Below are 19,517 nucleotides of genomic sequence, written 5' to 3' on the forward strand. Positions count from 1 at the left end.
TCTCGCAGGTCCAGGATGGGCCATAGACTGCCCTTGGCCTTTGGGATTAAAAAGTACCAGAAATAGAACCCCTTTTTCTGGAATTCAAGAGGAACTTCTTCCATCGCACCCAGCTGTAGTAACCTCTTTACCTCCTGTGTGAGGAGACTCTCATGAAAGGGGTCCCTGAAGAGGAATGGGGAAGGTGGATGGGGGGGGGGTTAGAAAGGAATTGGAGGATATAACCCTTCTCCCCTGTGCTGAGGACCCATCGGTCTGAGGTTATAGCAATCCAAGCAGAGAGGAAAAGGGAAAGGTGGTTGAAGAACACTAGGACAGATGGATCCGGGGGATAGTCTGGTAGGTTGCCCTCGGGTGCACCCTCAAAATAACCATTTGGCAGGTGGCTCAAGTGGTCCTGGTCCTGCTGAGGCTGGCTCCCCTGGCCCTGTGGCTGCTGCAGTTTGAACTTTTCCCCTGGGTCCTCCTCGAGCACTGGAGGGAGATGGGATACTGAGGCCACTGGCCTCTCCAAGGCTCCCAGTACCGACTGGGCAGCCTGTGAAGGTTGAGCGAACTCCCAAGGGTTCCATGGGTACCATGGTGCTGGCTACTGTGCCTGGGACCATGGGACAAGTTTCAGTGCTGATGATGTAGGCTGCACCATGGGAACTGGGGCTTGTCCCACAGTCAGGGAACCTTGCTCCATGCCAGAGGTATAAATGGAGTAGTCAATACCGGGCGACCAGGATCAGGCAGAGTGGTGGCACTTGTCCGATGGGTGCTGGTCACTGTGTCCCGAAGCCAACCTGTCCGAGCAAGACTGGCGTCTTTGTCGGGATCTTGGGGACCGATGGCGTTGGGCAGATCTGCATCAGACACCCAGTGATCCATGCCTCACACCACTTAAATGGTACCAGGACATCAAACTGGAGCTGGAGCTAATACAGGCCAGTTGCTGGGAGGATCTTCCTGAGTAGGGCAACCTACTGCTAGGAAACAGGCGATGATGGTCCAGCGATCTGCAATCCCTGATCCTCAATTGGTACTGGGCCGTTGGAGACAGTCAGGGCTGGTCCTGGAGTTCTTGTCAGGTGGCGCGTGCCTCAGAGGGTCTACGCCAATCTACTGGCGAGGTACGCCTTGAGTCACTCCATCAGTGCTCCTGGTATGGAGACCAAAGAGGGCTCCGCTGAGCCTACCTCTCCAGTCCCCGAGGTGTGAGGGCTCCGGGCAGGTGAGCGATGGTGGGAGGTCCCTCTCGATGGGGAATGGTGCCGTTGAGACGGGGACACATGCATAGATCCCACTGCGGATTTTCCCTGAGATCGGGGTACCGCTGGAGCTGGTGTGGGAGGCACCGAGAGCATCAGGATCTCCTGAGCTGCTTGAAGGGCTTCAGGCATCAATGGCACCTGAAGCTGGCCGGGGCCTGGACCGCTATCCAGAGTCACAAGCGAAGTATGGGATGGGCTGCAAAGCTCAACTTGAGCTGGGGCCAGACTTTCCGAGGGGGATGTTGAGCTCCCTGACACGGGTTGTGGCTCATCCCCAGCCCTCTCCTTTCCTGTACGAGTGGTAGGAGATCTTCCACTCAGTCTTTTTCGGCTTCTTGACCGGAGCCACGGAGGGAGACGGGTGCTGGGTTGTGGACAGTGCTAAGAAAGCATTGCGCACAGAGGCCACAGTGCTTGGTGTGGAGTTGGACTACTGCTCTGGTGCCAAAGTTAGTTCCGACTCCATTAGGAGCACTCTTAGACGGATATCACACTCCTTCTTCATCCTAGGTTTAAAGGACTTGCAGATACGGCACTTGTCACTTATGTGCCCTTCACCTAAGCACCTTAGGCAGCTGGTATGTGGATCGCTGACAAGCATAGGCCGTTTACAACAGTCGCAGGCTTAAAGCCTGGGGGCCGGGGCATGCCCAGTCCCCCGGCTGAGTCCTGTTCAGGACTAACAAAGAGTTTGAGAACTATTATGAAGGGTCACTAAGAAACTACTAACTATATACAACTATATTACAGGTTTTCAAAGTTCGTAAGAACAGAGAAGGAATCAACGCTAGCCATAGCAGCAGACGTTCCAGCACTGTCACTGGCGGCAAGAAGGAACTGAGGGTGGGAGGAGCCAGTGGCGTCCCTTATACCGCGCCATGCGGGTGCCACTCCAGAGGGCGCCAGAGCCAGTCCCCTATGGATACTGCTGAGGGAAATACTTCCGGCACCGATGCATGTGGGAGCACACACACCTAATATGGAATGGACATTAGCAAGCACTCGAACCACCACAGCTTTTTCTGTATATAGCACTTAAATATGCTAGCCTAAAAAGAAACGACATTTGCAGTCTGAAAGAGCACTGGCTGTGATTGAATGTTCTGCAGAACCCTTCTTCACTCAATGTGTGTCAGCTCTGGTTATTATGGATGGTCCAGCCCACAGTGCACTTTCAACTAACTTTTTTTGAAAAAAGAATTTTAACAGTCTTTCCCACACTAATCTCAAGCATCATTCGCCTGGCCTGTATTAAGAGATCACAGCATTTTACAACAAGCACACAGCTTGATTTTAAATCACTATTTTACAACACTTTAGTCTTTGCTGGCCAGCTAACCCTCAGACCCTCAAAAAACATATTACCTGCAATAGAGCATGTCATAGGTTTATTCCCCACTTTGAACTTTAGCGTTCACAAGATGGGGACCTGCATAGGCTCCTCTAAACTAAAATCCTATTTTAGATCTGGTATGCTGCCACCAACTAGAAATTCCAGTGTCTAGTACACTCCCTGTTCCCCCAAACTTTCCCTGGGGAACACAGATCCCAACTTCCTTGGATCTTAACACAAAGGGAAATAATCCATTCCCCTCATCTTCTTCCCCCATCCCCTTGTCCTTGGGAGAGATACCTTGATTCAAACTCCTTGAATCAAACAGAGGGATTCACTTTTCCCCCTCCCCTTCCCCTGAAAATCCAAACAAGGGAAGAAATCAATCAAGTTCTAAAAAGAAAAGATTTTATTAAAGAAAGAAAAAAGTACACTATCTCTGTATTACCAAGATGAAAAAATACAGGGTCTAACTTAGAAGCCTGGAGAGGCTTTTCCCCCCTTCCTCCTTCCTCAGAATAATCAAAATAACAGCAAACAGAAATAAAGATATTTCTCCAGCAAATACACAATTGCAAATGTAGAAATCAATTATAAGACTAAACCACCTTCTAATACTCACTATACTGAATAGAAGAAAATACTTCAGGAAACCTTAGAGAACTTGAAGAATATGTCTGGCCTCTCTTAGATCCAAAGAGAGAACAGCAATCCAAACAAAGGACACAGACAAAGCCTTCCCTCCACAGAGATTTGAAATTATCTTGTCCCTTGATTGGTCCTCTGGTCAGGTGTTCCTCAGGTTACTGAGCTTGTTAACCCTTTACAGGTAAAAGAGACCTTAACCCTTACTATCTGTTTATGACAGAGCAGGACTAGGCCCCAGGTTTAGAACTGCTGTTTAAATGGAGTTAAGTTTAATTTTCAAACAGAGTTCAAAACTCAGCGTAGACAAGGCCTGAATGTTAGGAATTTTTGTTCCGCTAATTTCATAAATCACTCTTTTCTGCTGTTGCCCTATTTGCCTTACATTTTAAGAATGAAGTTCAACCAGAAATAATTCAGGAAGGTGTTATTACTTTAAAATATCTAATGGGTATGATGTATAGACCTTTCACAAATAAGGCTCTGCCATGCAGCTATAATGATCGTGCTTTTAGCTTAGTGTGTTTCTGTGCTAATTTTATTATTGTTAAATCTGCTTTGTTTTTCTGTGTCTTTTTGTGGAGGTTACAAAAATACAATCTTTTGCAGCCCTTAGGATAGGACCATATTAAGGACTAGCAGAAGACCCTGGGGTCTCCTAAGGCCTGCCTTTGTGCTTCTGTAAATCTGGACAATTTCAGTACTTTAAATCCGGTGCTAATTGGTCCAGTAAGACCTTTCTAGAAGGACTCAGTTGCTGTCAGAACAATTCTTAACATTGATGATTGGGTTCTCTGACATGGTGTATTTTTTTTTTAAAGTTTTCCTTCGTTGTCTTTTGCCAGGAGAGAATTAGCCTTTAGATATACTTCACGTGCTGTTCTCCCTATGGCACAGGAATCAAAACTATTTCAGCTGGTACATGAAATGGAGCATTGCACAATAGGCAAGGGAATTGTCCAACGACAATTCATGGGTCTCTCAGATTCTGACCACATCTTTTCTGCATGAAGCCCAACACTACATCCAGCCGGGTAAGATAAAATAGTTGTGCATGCCTTTAAAGGTGTATTCATTTTCTACACAGTTTTTAATAAGCCTTGATGATATAAATGGCACCCTATCAATTGATAATTTTATGTATAAAAGTTGTGTCTATTTCCAGTGTTAGGAATCATTGCTACATCCCTTTTTAGTATGGAGTTAAAATGGGCATACTGTGTATACATACTGCAGTAAAAAATGGGCTGTGCACAAGTGTCTGAATAAATATGTTCTAACATTAATAATTACTGTTACTCTTTTTTACATATAAATGTGCCAATTCATATGAGAATTTTAATTCACACCAATGAATAATAATATATGATACCAAGCCAGAATGGGGATTGCCTAATGCATGCCTTCTGCTGTGATCTCACAGTTATGCAGGACTGGGAGTGGTCAAACATGTAGGCTATAAAGAAAACACAGAAGCTGGTGATTGAATGGATGGGTTCCTTCTGAGTCAGCACTGAACTAATACTCCATATGATGTCAGACCCAGATCCTGCAAACACACGTGTTAGTCATACTGAACTCAGTGAGAATACTCTCATGCTTAAAGTTAAGCATGTGCACAGGCATTTGCAGGACTGTGATGTTAGTCACAATAATTGGGATGGGAGACAGAGAATGGGGGAAAATGATTATTTCACTTAACCATGGAACTAGTGTTACAGGAGTGCTCTGTAGCTGTATGTATGTAAACAGTTCCTAGATAAGGTGCCAGTAGATGATGCTCAGAAATATGTAGCATAATTCCTGGGTTTTGTAGAATCAATAAAACTTCTTGTTGTGCATTGCACATGGCTGCCTCTTTGCAGCTATTTACATAATGTCTGCACAGTTAACAAAATTGTTTTGCTTGCAAATCACTGCAAAAAGTTTTCAATAGCAAAGAATACAGGTTTGTGTGGGATGGAAGTAAGTTTGGGTTTGAAATGGGGAATAACTGAGACCTAAGAGAGCAAGTTGCCTTTTAATTCTTGTGGAAACCTTAATCAAAAGTGACGAGTAAAAGATTCACATTCAAATCTCTTCCTAATAATTAATGTTTTCAGCCCTTAGCTCTTCATTTCTAGTATGCCACATTACTCCCAACTTCCCTGTGTTCTTAATCCAAGGGACTCTATGTTGGTAATCAGCTATAACTGCAGAATTCTTCTAAATATGATACCTGATACTCTTCAGTCTGGAAGTTGGTACTATCAAGGGCTTGTCTACACAGGAATATCCAGAAAAACTAATCCAAATTAACTAAAGGTGTGAATTTGAAGTGGACTAGCTAAACCGCATTAAATCCCTGAGTAGATTCTGTTGTTCAAAATTAAAGTGGCCTTAATTAGGTTTAGCTTAATTCACTTTTACTTTCCTCCCTGTGGGTGCTGGAAGTGTGTGTTTGCATGCAGGTACATTCCTGCCCGTGTGCACAGGAACTGTGGCTGGGTGGAGCAAGTGGGGGCAAGAGGATAATGCACAAATATCTATCTAGGAATGATAGACGGTAATATCAACCAGTCTCGAAAGATGTGAAATCCTATCAAACCTATGCTTTCTGCAGCCCAGCACCTCACAGTTCTGCTAGGTATGAGCTCAGGGCTGTCCCTAGGCATATGCAGCATACGCGGGTATATAGGGCACCGGAAACCTTGGGGCACCATTCCCCTTGCTGACCGCGGCTGGAATCCTCTCTTCTCCATCCCCTCCCCCGTGCTGGGCCGCCGGGGTTCTCCCTGCCCCCTTCCCCTCCCTCAGCTGGCCTGCTGAGGGCTCCAGCCTCCAGCTCTACCGCCCCAGCCACAGAAGCCCAGAGTAGTGGCCCAGCCCAGCCCACCGCCGCCCAGAGCGGAGTCCCTCCCTGGACCCTGCCTGCCTGCGCCGCTCGGTCTCTGGTGGGGGCCAGGACAGGAGGAGCGAAACTTCCATGTGAGTTGCGGGGGACTTAAAGTGACAGTGCGCTCGCTCGCTCTCTCTCTCACACCCACACAGAGAGAGGGAGAGAGAGAGAGCCTGGCTCTCACGAGTCAAAGTCCCTCAATACAGATTGTCAGTGGTGATTCTCTTTGCTCCTGACTTTTCCTTTGTCCCCCACTCCTTTTTTTGGGGGGGGTAGTTCTCTCCTCCTCCTGGACCAAGTATTTAGCAGCACATAGCTGAAGGCACCTAGAGTCACTGCCGCAACACCTCCGTAATGGGCTCCTTTGCCCCATTTAGGGATGACAGAACAGGTGTGCGAGCATTGGGCTAAGCATAAAAGATGCTCCATCTGTGAGGCAGCGTGAACAGGCTCTACAGAGGACAAACTATGCCCATGCCTGTTCTCAGTCAGCTGACCCTCGCACTGCTAGGGCATGGAGCTTTGACTCAGACAAACATGTGGGGGCCTCCAGCCCCCCAAGAAGCCATGACTCCTCCACAGAAAAAACTCAACCAGGAGACCTAGAGAAGGACACAGAGAGACTGCATGGATGAAAAGGACTACATTCAGCCAGCCCAGGGAGTAAGTTCTGGGGCAATTTAGAACCCCAAGGATAAGGCCCTGCCCTCCCGCCCCAAGTCCTGAAATGGGTCCTAAGTGCCCTGGGGAGAGAAGCAGGGTCCCATTCAGTCCCCCTTCCTCCAAGGTTGAGCCAGGAAATTCTGGCAGAGTCCCTCTCCCCCAACTTGGAGGGGAGTGGGAGGCTACAGGAGAGGACTCAGAGGGAGACATTTCTAGAAGACTCAAGGTCCTGTGAAAAACAAGCTGCAAAAGATCCTTGTCAGGGCATAGCTGGGCAATTGTTTCTTCACAGTGTGACACACACACACACCCCTGAATCAAAAAGGGTGAAAAAACAAAATTACAAAAAACCCAACATGCATTTGTCCTCTGACTCAGACACCTCCTCCTCCACCACCACGGAAGGAGAGAAATCAGTCTCTGATTCGACCCATGACACCGGTGCGGCTCCTGCAGCGATGGCATAGCAACAGGGACAGTGACCCGCTCAATGGCTGTACTGGAATCTGTACCCATTATGCTTGTACTGTATCCGCACCATTCATCTCTGGCCACTTCGGACTGGTACCGAATCCGACGCAGGGCCAGCACAGCAGGCTCCAACACCTAAGGAGCCATCCCCTGAGAGGGAAGGGGAAGCCACTCCTCCCCATTGTGGTGCAGTTTGCTTCATCTGGAGATGACTATGAGGTCGCAGGCCCCTCCCAAATGGTCAGTCTCCCCAACGACTTCAAGGAGCACCAGGCCCTCCTTAAAAGAGTGGCTACCAGTTTGAACTTGGAGATTGGTGAGTTGCCTGTCCACACACAGGTCCTTAAAATTGCAAGACTGCTATGGCAAACGCCCTCTTCCATTCTGCCTACTTGTAAGAAGGTAGAAAAGTAGTACTACATCCTAGCAAAAGGATTTGAATATTTGTAGATGCACCCTCCAGCGGGGGCCTTTGGTCATGTCCACTGTCAATGAGAGGAACAGGAAGGGACAGGTGATTGGCACGCCAAAAAACTAAGATGCCAAGAGACTGGACTTGTTTAGCAGGAAAAATTATGCAATGGACAGCCTACAACTTTGGGTGTCTAACCACCAGGCCCTGTTTGGCAGGTACAGTTTTGAACTTGCTGATGGAGTCCCACAGGTTAAGGAGGCTCTCCCACAGGACTGAGCCCAGGAGCTTGCTGCTTTAGTAGAGGAAGGCAGAGCAGTAGCAAAAGGTGCCTTCCAGATGGCCTGGGACGCTAAGGACTCGGCAGCCAGGGTTGTCACCTCTGTGGTGGTGATGAGGCGCAGCTCCTGGTTACAGTCCTCCGGGTTGTCACAGGAGATGCAGAGCACTATTCAGGACCTCTGTGACTGGGGTCCCAATGGAGGCCAACTATAGTCACTCAATTAGGGTGAACAGCAAAGAATGGGGCAGACAATCCCCATAAAGTTGGTGGATATTCCAGTACTTAGATTTACCAAACCAGCATAAAACAGCTTCTTTATTACCTCACTGGTTACTCAGAAGTCCAAACACCACAATTCCCTTAAAGTGATGCAGCCTCAGGCCTCCATCCAGGTACCTAAGTCAAATATGATGAAGATTCCTGAAAATCTTATTTCATCATATAAAAGAAAAGGGTTTACCAGTCCTAAAGGATCGGACACATTACCTCCCAGGTTATTGAATATTCCAGATCTTTCTTAAATACATGTTACAGCCAATTCTTATTAACTAAACTAAAATTTATTAAAAAAATGAGAGAATGGTGAAATGAGTTCAATTCATTGAGGTTTAGATTCTTAGCAGAGATGGTGAACTTTGTAGTTGCAAAGAGTTCCTTTAGAATTCAGTTCATAGGTCACAGTCCAATGTCCAAATCTCATATTCAGGGCATACCAGTATAACTGGAACCTCAGGCTTGTGACTCAAACTTCCCCTGATGAAGCTTAAGCAGATCTGAGATGACAGAATCAGGACCCAAGGATCTTTTATACAATTTAATGTCCTTTTTGACAAATTGGGAGTTCCTCTGGGAACAAAAGGTAATTAGGACTTTGAAGGAGAATTAACATAAGGCAATTTGCTTGTTCCTCCACCATTCACAGTATATTTAAAAGAGAGATGAATACTGAGGTACCCCATGTTTACAATTCATTTACATGATAGTTCAGAGATCAAAAGAACATCCTATCAGAATACAGCATAGACAGGGACTGTTGATTACATTGTTGACCCTAATCATACATATATTAATACACAAACATTATCCCTCCACATGAGGGTTATTTATTTTGTAGGATGTTTAACCCTTTCTGGCCATGCGTCAAAACCTCCCATTTGAGGGAGCAGGGCTCTTCTCTGAGCTCTCTGATGCAAGGCTCCACGGCCTCAAAGGTGCCCATGCCACTCTCTGTTCCTTGAGCCTTCATGGTCCTCAGCAGGCTAGGAAGTCATTTCATCCTCCGCCTCCCCTGTCTAGGTCCTGGGGGACTCCCTGACCAAGCATCTAAAGGAAAAAGGACAGAGACAAGGGGGTTAAGTGGCAATACCCTTCGTCTTCCCATTCATCTGCCCAGCCTGGCCCTTCCAGAAGCAGGCATTTTGAGGGTGTGTCTGAGGATGATTCCTCAGTCACTTCCCAGGATCCACCCTCCTGCTCTTCTCAACCACCTGCGCCCCTTCCTGTTTGCCTGGTCATGGCTGACCTTGGACCATTGGGTGCTCAACATACCATCTTTGGACTACACCCTGAAGTTCTTCCTGGATCACTGCCTGCATTTGCGGCTGATACAAGTGGGCAAAGGTGACCCCTCTGGTGATCATGACTAAGGCTATGATTAGTAAAAGTCATGGACAGGCCACAGGCAGTAAACAAAAAAAAATTAAGTTAAATGGAGATATACCTATCTTCTAGAACTGGAAGGGACCTTGAAAGGTCATTGAGTCCAGCCCCCTGCTTTCACTAGCAGGACCAAGTACTCATTTTTGCCCCAGATTCCTAAGTGGCCCCCTCAAGGATTGAGCTCACAACCCTGGGTTTAGCAGGCCAATGCTCAAACCACTGAGCTATTCCTCCCCCCAGGACCTGTCCCATATACCCCCGACTAAAACTTGCGCAGGGGGGGGCCGCAGATGCTGGGGAGGTGGCCCGGAACTGCGCTGGTGCCGGGGAATTGGGGCGGGCCATGGTGTAGGGCCTGGGACCTCCACTGCTGCAGGGGATGGGGAGGCAGTTGGCAGGGGCTCCCTACCTGGCTCTGCATGTCCCTGAAGCTCCTAGATGCCAGTGGGGCAGGGGACTCAAGCACCGGCTGTGCAGCTACCATTGGCTGGGAACTGCAGCCAATGGGATCTGCTGGGGAGGGGCCTGTGGGCACAGGCAGCACACAGAGCCCCATGGCCCCTCTGCCTAGGAGCTGCAGGGCCATGCCAGTGGGAGCTGGGGAGCCTCCCCGCCCTGAGGTGAATGCCCCCTGCCCCTAACCCTGAGCCCCTTCCCACACAACCAAACTGCTACTGCTGGCCACAGCAGCAGTCAGAGAGAGACTCGCAGCCTTAATCATGCATTTGACAAGGCACAAGTCTCTTCGGCAGCTTTCCAGTGCCTATCCATTACATCTGGAGGGCTGCTATCTGATCGTCTGTCCACATGTTCATATCCCATTATGTGCTTACCCAGCAGGTCCAGGACAATGCTGGCATCGGTAGAGTAGTGCTGCAAGCTGAGGCCATAAACTCCAAGCCCACCTCCATGGATACTGCTCATGAGTCACCCAGAAAGGAACTGACATGAGCAAGCACTCGAAGAATTAAAAATGGTTAGCTGCCTTTCATAACTCTTGTTCTGTGAGATGTGTTGCTCATGTCCATTCCATTACCCGCCCTTCTGCCCCTCTGTCAGAGTTGCCGGCAAGAAGGAACTGAGAGGGGGTAGGGCAGTGGTGCCTAATGTGCCAGTGCATGGATATGGCACTCCAGAGGGCACCATATTCTACCCTACGGATACCGCTAAGGCCGAAATCTCTGACTGTGCACATGGGCGCCCCCTCCCCCCCCGAATGGAACGGACATGAGCAACACATCTTGAAGAACAACAGTTCTGTTTTTTTCTTCTTTCCATGCCCCACAGGAGCTGGTCAGTCCTCGCTTCAATCTGTCCAGAGAAATTTTCCATTCTGCTCTGTATCCATTTTGCATCCGCCCAAATGCCAGACTTTGATCGAAGTGCTTGTGTACTAGATTCACAGATGGAAGCAGCCATTCCCACAAGCTGTTTACTGTTTGAAAAAAATACTGAGAGTAAAAAACAAAAAAACAGCAACAATGGTAATAGAAAGCTTTTATGCAAATAGGGTTTGTTGGGTGCAACTGCAAAGTGCAGTTAAATGTATTATCTGCTGTTAGGCTGTTTTATTTGAAGTGTGCTGTCTGTCGTCAGTATTTATTAACTCCTCTGTTTGGATGTAAGGAAGATACAGTACAATACATTCCAATAGCTTGACTTATAAAAGAGTCCTCAGCTATTGATTTGAAAGTAATAATAAACAACTAAGACTTTGTGCCCTTTTGTTACTGCTGATGTGTAAGATGGCAGCTTTGGCTTCCAATAATTCAGTTTTAACTTCAGTAACACAGGGATTGCCAGACTGGCTCATCTAGTCCAGTATCCTATTACAGACAGCAGCTTAGGACTGGATGCTCCAGAAGGTGTGGGAAACCCCGCAGCAGGGCTGCCCGGGGGCGGGGAAGTGGGGCAATTTGCCCCGGGCCCCATGAGCCCAGCGCCAGTACAGGTCTTCGGCCGGCACTCCGGCAGCAGCGGGCGCTTCAGCGCTGCCGAAGATGTGGAGCGACTGAAGGGTCCCATGCCACCGAAGACCCAGACCGCCGCCGGGTGAGTACAAGCGCCACAGCTCCCCCGCTTTGCCCCAGCCCCCCTGAATCCTCTGGGTGGCCCTGCCCTGCAGTGGTGATGGCATAACCTGCTCCCAGGCAATTTCTTCCTAACCTTCAAGGGTTAGAATATGCCTTAAGCCCTGAAGAACAAGTACTTTAGATCCCTTCCAGGATGCGGTGGGTGAAATCCTGATCCCATTGGCATCAGTAGGAGTTTTGCCATTGACAGGATTTCACTCTTGGATTTTTTTTTTTAAACTATGGACTATGATAGCAAATTAGTAATTAAAAACATTGGCAGGACCTGTTCAAACCTCACTAAGGTAATTTTATAGTGCAAGAAGATGGGGAAATGCTCTACCACAGTGAAGCAGAGCCCACAGGGAGCTCAAGCATAAGTCTGCCAACTCCTAAATCAGCAAGGTTTGGTCTTTAAGGTACAAAGCCAGTATCTTTTTATGGAGTGTTCATCTAGTCACTTTCACCCTATCAGTATTGACCTTCCATTGTCTTCCCTTTAACTGGGTTCTAAAAGTGAGAGTCCAATCTCAGGGCCACTGAAGTTAATGGGAGTCTCCCCTAACTTCAATAGATGCTGGATCAGGCCTCCTGCTCCACAGTATAGATATCACTGTGACCACAGTCAGAATCATGGATGCCAACTCCCTGGAGCTCTGGACCTCAAGCACCCACCAGCCACAGTTTGGGCTGGCTACCGCTGAACTGTTTGGCAGGGCCCGGGGGCTGGCAGGAAGCACTCAGGGAACGGGGAGCAGAGAAGAGCTAGTGGCAGGATGACACGTGGGGGGAGGAGTGAGCCACAGAGCAGGGGTGGAACACCCCCTGGGAAAATGGAAAGTCAGCGCCTTTGCTCAGAATCACCACAATCTAGTCTGGATTCAAACAATGGCAATTTGTGGCTAGCCAAGGCTATATAGCCACACAGTGACACAGGTTGTAATAGAAAAAGCTAGTGCAGAGGCAGCCAAGCAGCTTTCATTTGGCTAGTTCAGTAATTTCAGAGCTCAGCCAAACGCGTACTTTCCCTCTAAATGTGAAAGATAATAGCATAAACCTACACATTTTTCAGTTTCTCTGATTAAGTGACTGAAGTACTGTCACTGTCTTGTACTGCTTCATTCCACAATTTGAGTACTGGTAAATTGCTCAAAGAAAGCCTACAAGTGTTCCAGCCCCTCTCCGTGGGATTGCTAAGAAAACACATGCGAGCTGGTAGCAGGGTGGTGTTATTTAAGTAAATTTGTTTTTAAATGTCAAAAGAGTAAGGGGAGAGAGAATGAGTCAGATTTGATTAAAAGCCTGTTACAGGTTGAGAACATGGTAAGAAGCCAATTTCCTTGTACCATACAACACACTAACAGGTTCTCTTTTATTTTTAATACTGACTTTTTTTTCTTTAATGCAAAATCTAAAAATGCAACCACTGTAAATCAGTAGCAGCTTTGATATGTCCTGTGTATGTATCTGTTAACAATTGAGAGTTAATTAGATCACAGTATTAAATGCAGCAGCTAACAGAACCCTTTTCCTATGTAAAGGGCCTCTGTGTTAGCTGGGCAGCTTTTCAGTTACAGGATGGTAACCGTCCAATGTAAAGCAGCACTTATTGTGACCACAGCTACCGGTTCATCAAAAAGTTGCTGCAGAAGAGGATCCTCAGTCACTTTGCAAACTTATAGAACTGCTGGCTGCAGATGCTCCGCTCAAGGGGCTGGCAGAATTTTTGCCAGCTCTTCTGGTTATTTCTCCCTCCACCACTCTCACTTCAGTCCAGTTAAAACTCAGACTCGGACACCTAGTCAGGGAGGGACTTGGGCCCAAGTCTATTGTAGTGACATGCTCTAGGTTTTATCCTTAACGCCATCTGGAATTCACAGGTAGATTTGATATTGACAAATAGGGAGGAAAGAGTTGAGAATTTCAAAGTGGAAGGCCGCATGTGTGAAAGTGATAATGAAATAGTGTTCATGATTCTAAGGAATGGCAGGAGGGAAAACCGCACAATAAAGATAATGGATTTCAAGAAGACAGATTTTAGCAAACCCAGGAAGTGGGTAGGTAAGATCTGCTGGGAAGTAAGTCAAAGGGGAAAAACAGTGCAAGAGAGTTGGCAGTTTTTTAGAGAGACATTATTAAACGTCCAAGAGCAAACTCTTCCACTGCACAGGAAAGCTGGGAAGTATGGCAAGAGATTGGCCTGGCTTCACCTGGAGAGCTTCAATGATCTGAACCTCAAGAATGAGTCATCCAAGAAGTGGAAATTAGGTCAAATTACAAAGAACAGATCCAAACAAGAGACTCATTGTCTGATGATGCTCTTTCCTTCCTGAGGGTCAAGAAAGCAAAACCAAGCGCACATAGGGTGCAGGTGAGGAATGAAGTGCACCTCAGCAGGGGCCATGCTGGCATTTCAAGTGACCTGCTGCCACAGGGGGGAACAGCAAGACCCCTGTATTTGAGGACCAAGTGGCTCAGGCGATTGAACATGGGATATGGAGCCATTCAAATCCAGCCTTGATTGGCAGTGCCTGAAGGTTGGCATCAGCTGCTGGCAGTTTGTTGAGTGATCAAAAATGAGGTGCTGGTGTCAGTCCGGTTTCTAGGGGGAAGATGGCCACATCCCAATTGGCAGCATGAACAGAAAGGCCATGAGCAGCGGCTGAATTAAGAGGCTGGCCCCTGAAGCTAAGAGGCAGGAACGCTGGCAGGAGAGCATGAGGGAAAGCTGCATGGCTGTTCCCTTGTTGATGATTGCAAGGGCTGTGGAGCTGGCGCCTTTCATGAATCCACAGGAGGCAAGGGGGTCAGTCTAGTTGTAATTCACTGCCCCCGTTCCCCATCCCAATACGAGGCTGCTCGCAGGAGGGTAAGTCTGGGGGACTGGGCCTAAGGCTCCTCCGTGTGCTCTGTGTGGTGTGCCAGTGAGTGTTCACCTCAGACCAGACCCACTCAGACAAGCCTCCAGGAATGTTTTATTCTGTAAGGAAACACAGAACAGGATTACAGGCCAGCAGCCTCCTCTCTGCTTGTCTCATGCTTCCAGCTTCAGTTAGTGCTAAAACTTCCTGCTGGAAGGGCAGAGGGTACTTCCCAACAGGAACCCAAGTTCTCCCAACAGGCAGCAGATTGTGGTACACATTAGTTTGTTGCAACACCTGGATAAGTTAAAACTAGGTATTTTGTCTGTTTCATTTTTGTAAGTATCATCTGGTGTATTAAGGATACTGAACATTTTAGTTTGTATTCTGCCATCTTCAAAAGTGGTTTGAATTTCTTTCACAGAGACTCTGCAACTGTCCCCTCCCCCACTTCCATCAGCACATGTAGCAAAACTCTTAAAATATAAAGATGCTTCCCCCCTCCATGTAACACTATGATTCAGTCACTTAGCGGGTGTTCTTTCCCCTCCTTTCAAGAACTCTTGCTGCTCTAACAGCTTGACAATTACTTTGCAATGAGCCTCCCTAACGTTGCGTTCCCATACCAACATGCTCAATCTTTAAAGAGGCTCTCTCTTGAAATCTGAAAAAGCTCAGATGGTTGTGTGCATGCAAATTGAGAATGAGCATATTAACTAGAAGGGCCCAGTTACTTTCATAATCAAAATGCAATGAACCAAGACTAGTCTACAGTGGTTAACGGCCCCTTCAGCTCTGATAGATCAAAGCAGTTGGACAGTCTGCAGGTACTTAGAACCATAAATGTCAGCTTTTCTCTCAGTGTTTTACTATCCAGGCACCTCCAAACTGTTACTCTTGAGCTGATTATAGTAGCTCAGGTTTCTTATCTTCTTAGCAGTTTGTCATAATGACTAAGGACGTGATCGTGATGTGGTAAAGGGTTCATTTTGCCTTCGGCACCACTGGCAGTGTTGCCTGGTGGATAGAGCACAGACGAGGGACAGGAGACCTGGCTCTGCCACTAGCCTGCTGGTGGGATCTTTGGCAAGTCCCTTCACCACTCTGCCTTAGTTTCTCCACCTGTGAAACAGGGATAATGACATTGACCTTTTTTCCAAACAAAACCAAATGCAGGAGGCCAATTTAAGAAAGGGAGAACAACAAATGTCTGGCCACCAGAGGTAGCTCTAAAATCACTCATGGGGCGGGAGTAACTGATTGGCACTCTAGCTGTTCCACTTTCGTTAGTCAACCAAGATGGACATTTCAGAGACATACATGGGTGACCTCAAAGAACCTAGAAGATTACAGACAGTCCTTAGAGGCCAAATCATATTCAACCAATGTATGAAGGTAGCAGTAGCTCGAAGATAGGAATCAAAAAAGTCAGAGACACCAGCCTGGAGCCAATATAATATGCAACGACATCTCAGATGTATTAAAGTTACCAATTGAAAAAACAAACAAAACAGCTTTATTCTATGGTTTAAGCTAAGCAACATCCCTTGGCCTTAGTTATAGTTTTTCTGAAATGGTCCAATGTAACAGACCTGTCCCCTTTGAGGTCAGCAAATAAATGCTGCTCTGTTCTAGTTGCTGACAGATTGCCTGCACGAAACAGCTACAAATGGGGTTATGAAATGTTACAAGTCACTAGCTGATGTTTGTGATGTGTTAGATACAGGGCATCTGCAGGGATTTGGTCAACATTTTATATATATATATATATATATATATATAAAATGTATCTGTGCTAATAAAAATGCCATAATAGACTGATATGCTAGGCTATAAAGATCTATACAATGTGCTTAAGTACAAATTGATGTGATAGCTACAGGAACTTACTGTTGTTTATTTCAGTCTTAAGTACTAACTTTAATAATTGTTTAATTACTTTGGGCTGGAATGCCCTAAATCCCAACTTTAATAGCACAACTACAGTAAATAGTGGAATTAATTATAGTCCACTTCATAGAGCATTCCAGGATTGGTTAAGGGTATCGTAAGCCACAGGGACATCAGTCCAGGTATTAATCAGCAGAATATGGATCACATGCAATACTGGGTAGAGTGGAAGAGGTGAGGGTAAGGTAGCATGTGAGAGAATGGAGAGATCTGGTGCACAGGAGATAGATCCATAAAAGGTGAGGGGTAGTTCAGCAGGAAGGAAAATGCAAAGACAGTGCTGGAAAGTCAGTTCAGCCACAGCCAGGGTTACCAGATGATCGTATTTAGGAAACTTTTCAGTGTGCTGGTCAAAGGGTTCAATCAGTAAAGGAGAGAACTTTACCTGTTAATGGGATCTTGGCCTCTGGGCTCAACTCAAGTACACCTCTACCCCTATATAACGCTGTCCTCGAGAGTCAAAAAATCTTACCGCGTTATAGGTGAAACCACGTTATATCGAACTTGCTTCGATCCACCAGAGCACGCTGCTTTACTGCGTTATATCCGAATTCATGTTATATCGGGTCGCATTATATCAGAGTAGAGGTGTATAAGTGAGTAGCTGAAACTGACGTACTTAGATCTACTTACTGCGGTGTCTTCACTACGGTAAGTCAATGGCTGACTCGCTCCTGTTGACTCCGCCTGCGCCTCTCACCCTGGCGGAGTACCGAAGTCAATGGGAGAGCTCTCAGCAGTCGATTTATCACGTCTAGACTAGACATGATACATTACCCACTGGATGGACAGCAGTCAATCCAGTGGGGCTCAATGTAGACAAGCCCTTAGTTTAATATCTATATGTGAAGATGAGTGGATAAATTTAGCTCTTAACCACACCAGTGCAACCTACAGCTTGCAGTGGGCTGGCATCCACATAATTAAGAGGAGATTTTGGCTCTACGTCCTCCACTTGAACAGATCTAAAGTACTTTCCACCTATATATTATGATATACATTTTTGCATTGGAGCTGCATTTTTCTCTCCTTTGTTTGAGCAAGACATAGTGAAAGGTCCTTCAACCCCTAGAACTTAAACTCATCTATGTATGGCTAAATACAGTAGATGCTACAAAAAGTTAATTTTTAAATAATTTTGCTCAGTGTTGTAGTTATCTGATGGCAGTAATTCATACATTAAATGTAACATACTTGCTCTTTTAATTGCATATGTTCTGAGGAATATCATTTTTCCCTTTGAAAGTACCATCCAAAAATGTATGTTTGTTATCCGGTGACTGGAAAATGGAAAGACATGGTGCCAATTTTAATTAAGAGTAGGTGAAAGAATCAGGATGGTACTGGTTACTCCAGGAACTAGACAACATTGCAGTAATTTAATGATGCTTTTGATACAATCATACATGACAGTCTCACAAGCAAACTAGGGAAATGTGGTCTACATGAAGTTATTATAAGGTGCATGCAAAACTGGTTGAAAAAAAAAAAACATTCCCAAAGAGCAGTTACCAATGTTTCACTGTCAAACCAGGAATATGTATCTAGTGGGGGCTGCACCCGGAGTCTGTTCTGGGTCTGGTACTATTCAGCATTTTCATTAATAAGTTGAATAATGGAGGAGAGAGCATGCTTATAGTCTGTGGATAACACCAAGCCTGGTCTAGGAGGACAGGATTAGAATTCAATCGGTTCTTAACAAATTGGAGAATTGGGTTGAAGCCAAGATGAAGAGGAAATTCAATAAAAAGTGTAAAGCATTACACTTAAGAAGGAAAAATGAAATGCACAAGTACAAAATGGGGGTCTATCTGGCTAGGCAGTAATACACTGCAGAGGAAGGCCTGGGGCTGATAACAGATCACACACTGAATATAAGTCAACAATGCGATGAGTTTGCGAAAAAGGTAAGTATCACTCTGGGCTGTATTAACGTAAGTGTCATATGCAAGAGACAGGAGGTAATTGTCCTGCTCTACTCAGCACTGGTGGATAAACCAGAAAGAGTTCACAGGACAGCAACAAAAACTGATAAAAGGTTTAGAAAACCTGCCCGCCGAGAGAACTGGCTCTCAGTAGGAGCTACCTGTCAATGTTTTAAGGAAAGATGATTTTGATTTGGCAGTTATGGAGTGGGATTTCCCAAAACACTTTAGCAACATGCAAGAGAAACAAACTAGGGGTCTGCCCTACACCTCAGGATATTGTGGTTGCCTCGCTTACGGTGCGACTATCGCACACCTGACGGGTATTGCTATGTGAACACGGAGCATCTTAAGGGAAAAAAAAATCATAGTCAACAGTTAAATCTCTCATGAAGACAAATGTTACATGTCTGGGACCACAACTTGCAGTGAAAGTCAGGGGGACTTGTGCTCCCAAGTCATGTAAATGCTCTTGGAAATTGCACTTTGTGTATCTGCAGAAAGGTCCAAACCCCGCTCCTACTGAAGCTGATGGGACTTTACCACACTTTTTACAACCCTGGAAGGCCCTTTTCTCAGGCACTGACTTTTTTTTTAATTATATAAATGACTTCTTGATTGTGGCATACAGAGCTATACACAGTACGACGTTTATGTTACACATGTATCTGTGGCCACAAAAACCATTTACAGATGATCATGTCAAAGTGCAGCTGGCTAACAGGTTAAGTTAAGGTCTGACATTTCTTTAAATTTGCAACTTTTTCTTTGAGGCCAGTTCTGAGGATGTAATATTTACTAGCCCTGCTCCATAGCATGGGCCTGGCCCAAACAGAACTGGTTACCACAGTACTGATAAAAGATAAACACACAAAAATGATAGGAGGACTGGAGGCTAGTACATGCAATGAGAGGAACGTAGGCTAGAAAAAATGCAAGGAGTCATAATTATGCATGACGACACTATAATAAAAGTAACAGTCGTCAGTGTCAGAAGATGGCAAGTTAAGTAGCAACGGGTTGAAGCAAAGAAGAGCTTAAATTAGAGAAAAAAATTATTCTGGAGCAATTGGGCAGTGAAACAGCCTATAAAAAAAAGATAATGAAAG

The 19,517-nt window shown here is 46.1% G+C and overlaps 1 protein-coding gene across 2 annotated transcripts in view; it reads right to left on the reverse strand.

Moving 5' to 3' along the window:
* Positions 1-9,725: 9,725 nt before the first annotated feature.
* ZC3H12C (zinc finger CCCH-type containing 12C) overlaps positions 9,726-19,517 on the reverse strand; it is a 69,660-nt gene continuing 59,868 nt past the window's right edge. For both annotated transcript variants that reach the window (XM_045018221.1, XM_045018211.1), the window contains one exon: positions 9,726-11,035. In XM_045018221.1, coding sequence (XP_044874156.1) covers positions 10,750-11,035 — 286 coding nt within the window. In that variant the 3' untranslated portion in view covers positions 9,726-10,749. The remainder of the gene's footprint in view (positions 11,036-19,517) is intronic.

This window comes from Mauremys mutica, chromosome 1 (assembly GCF_020497125.1).
Source record: "Mauremys mutica isolate MM-2020 ecotype Southern chromosome 1, ASM2049712v1, whole genome shotgun sequence".
Classification (NCBI taxonomy): Eukaryota; Metazoa; Chordata; order Testudines; family Geoemydidae; genus Mauremys; species Mauremys mutica.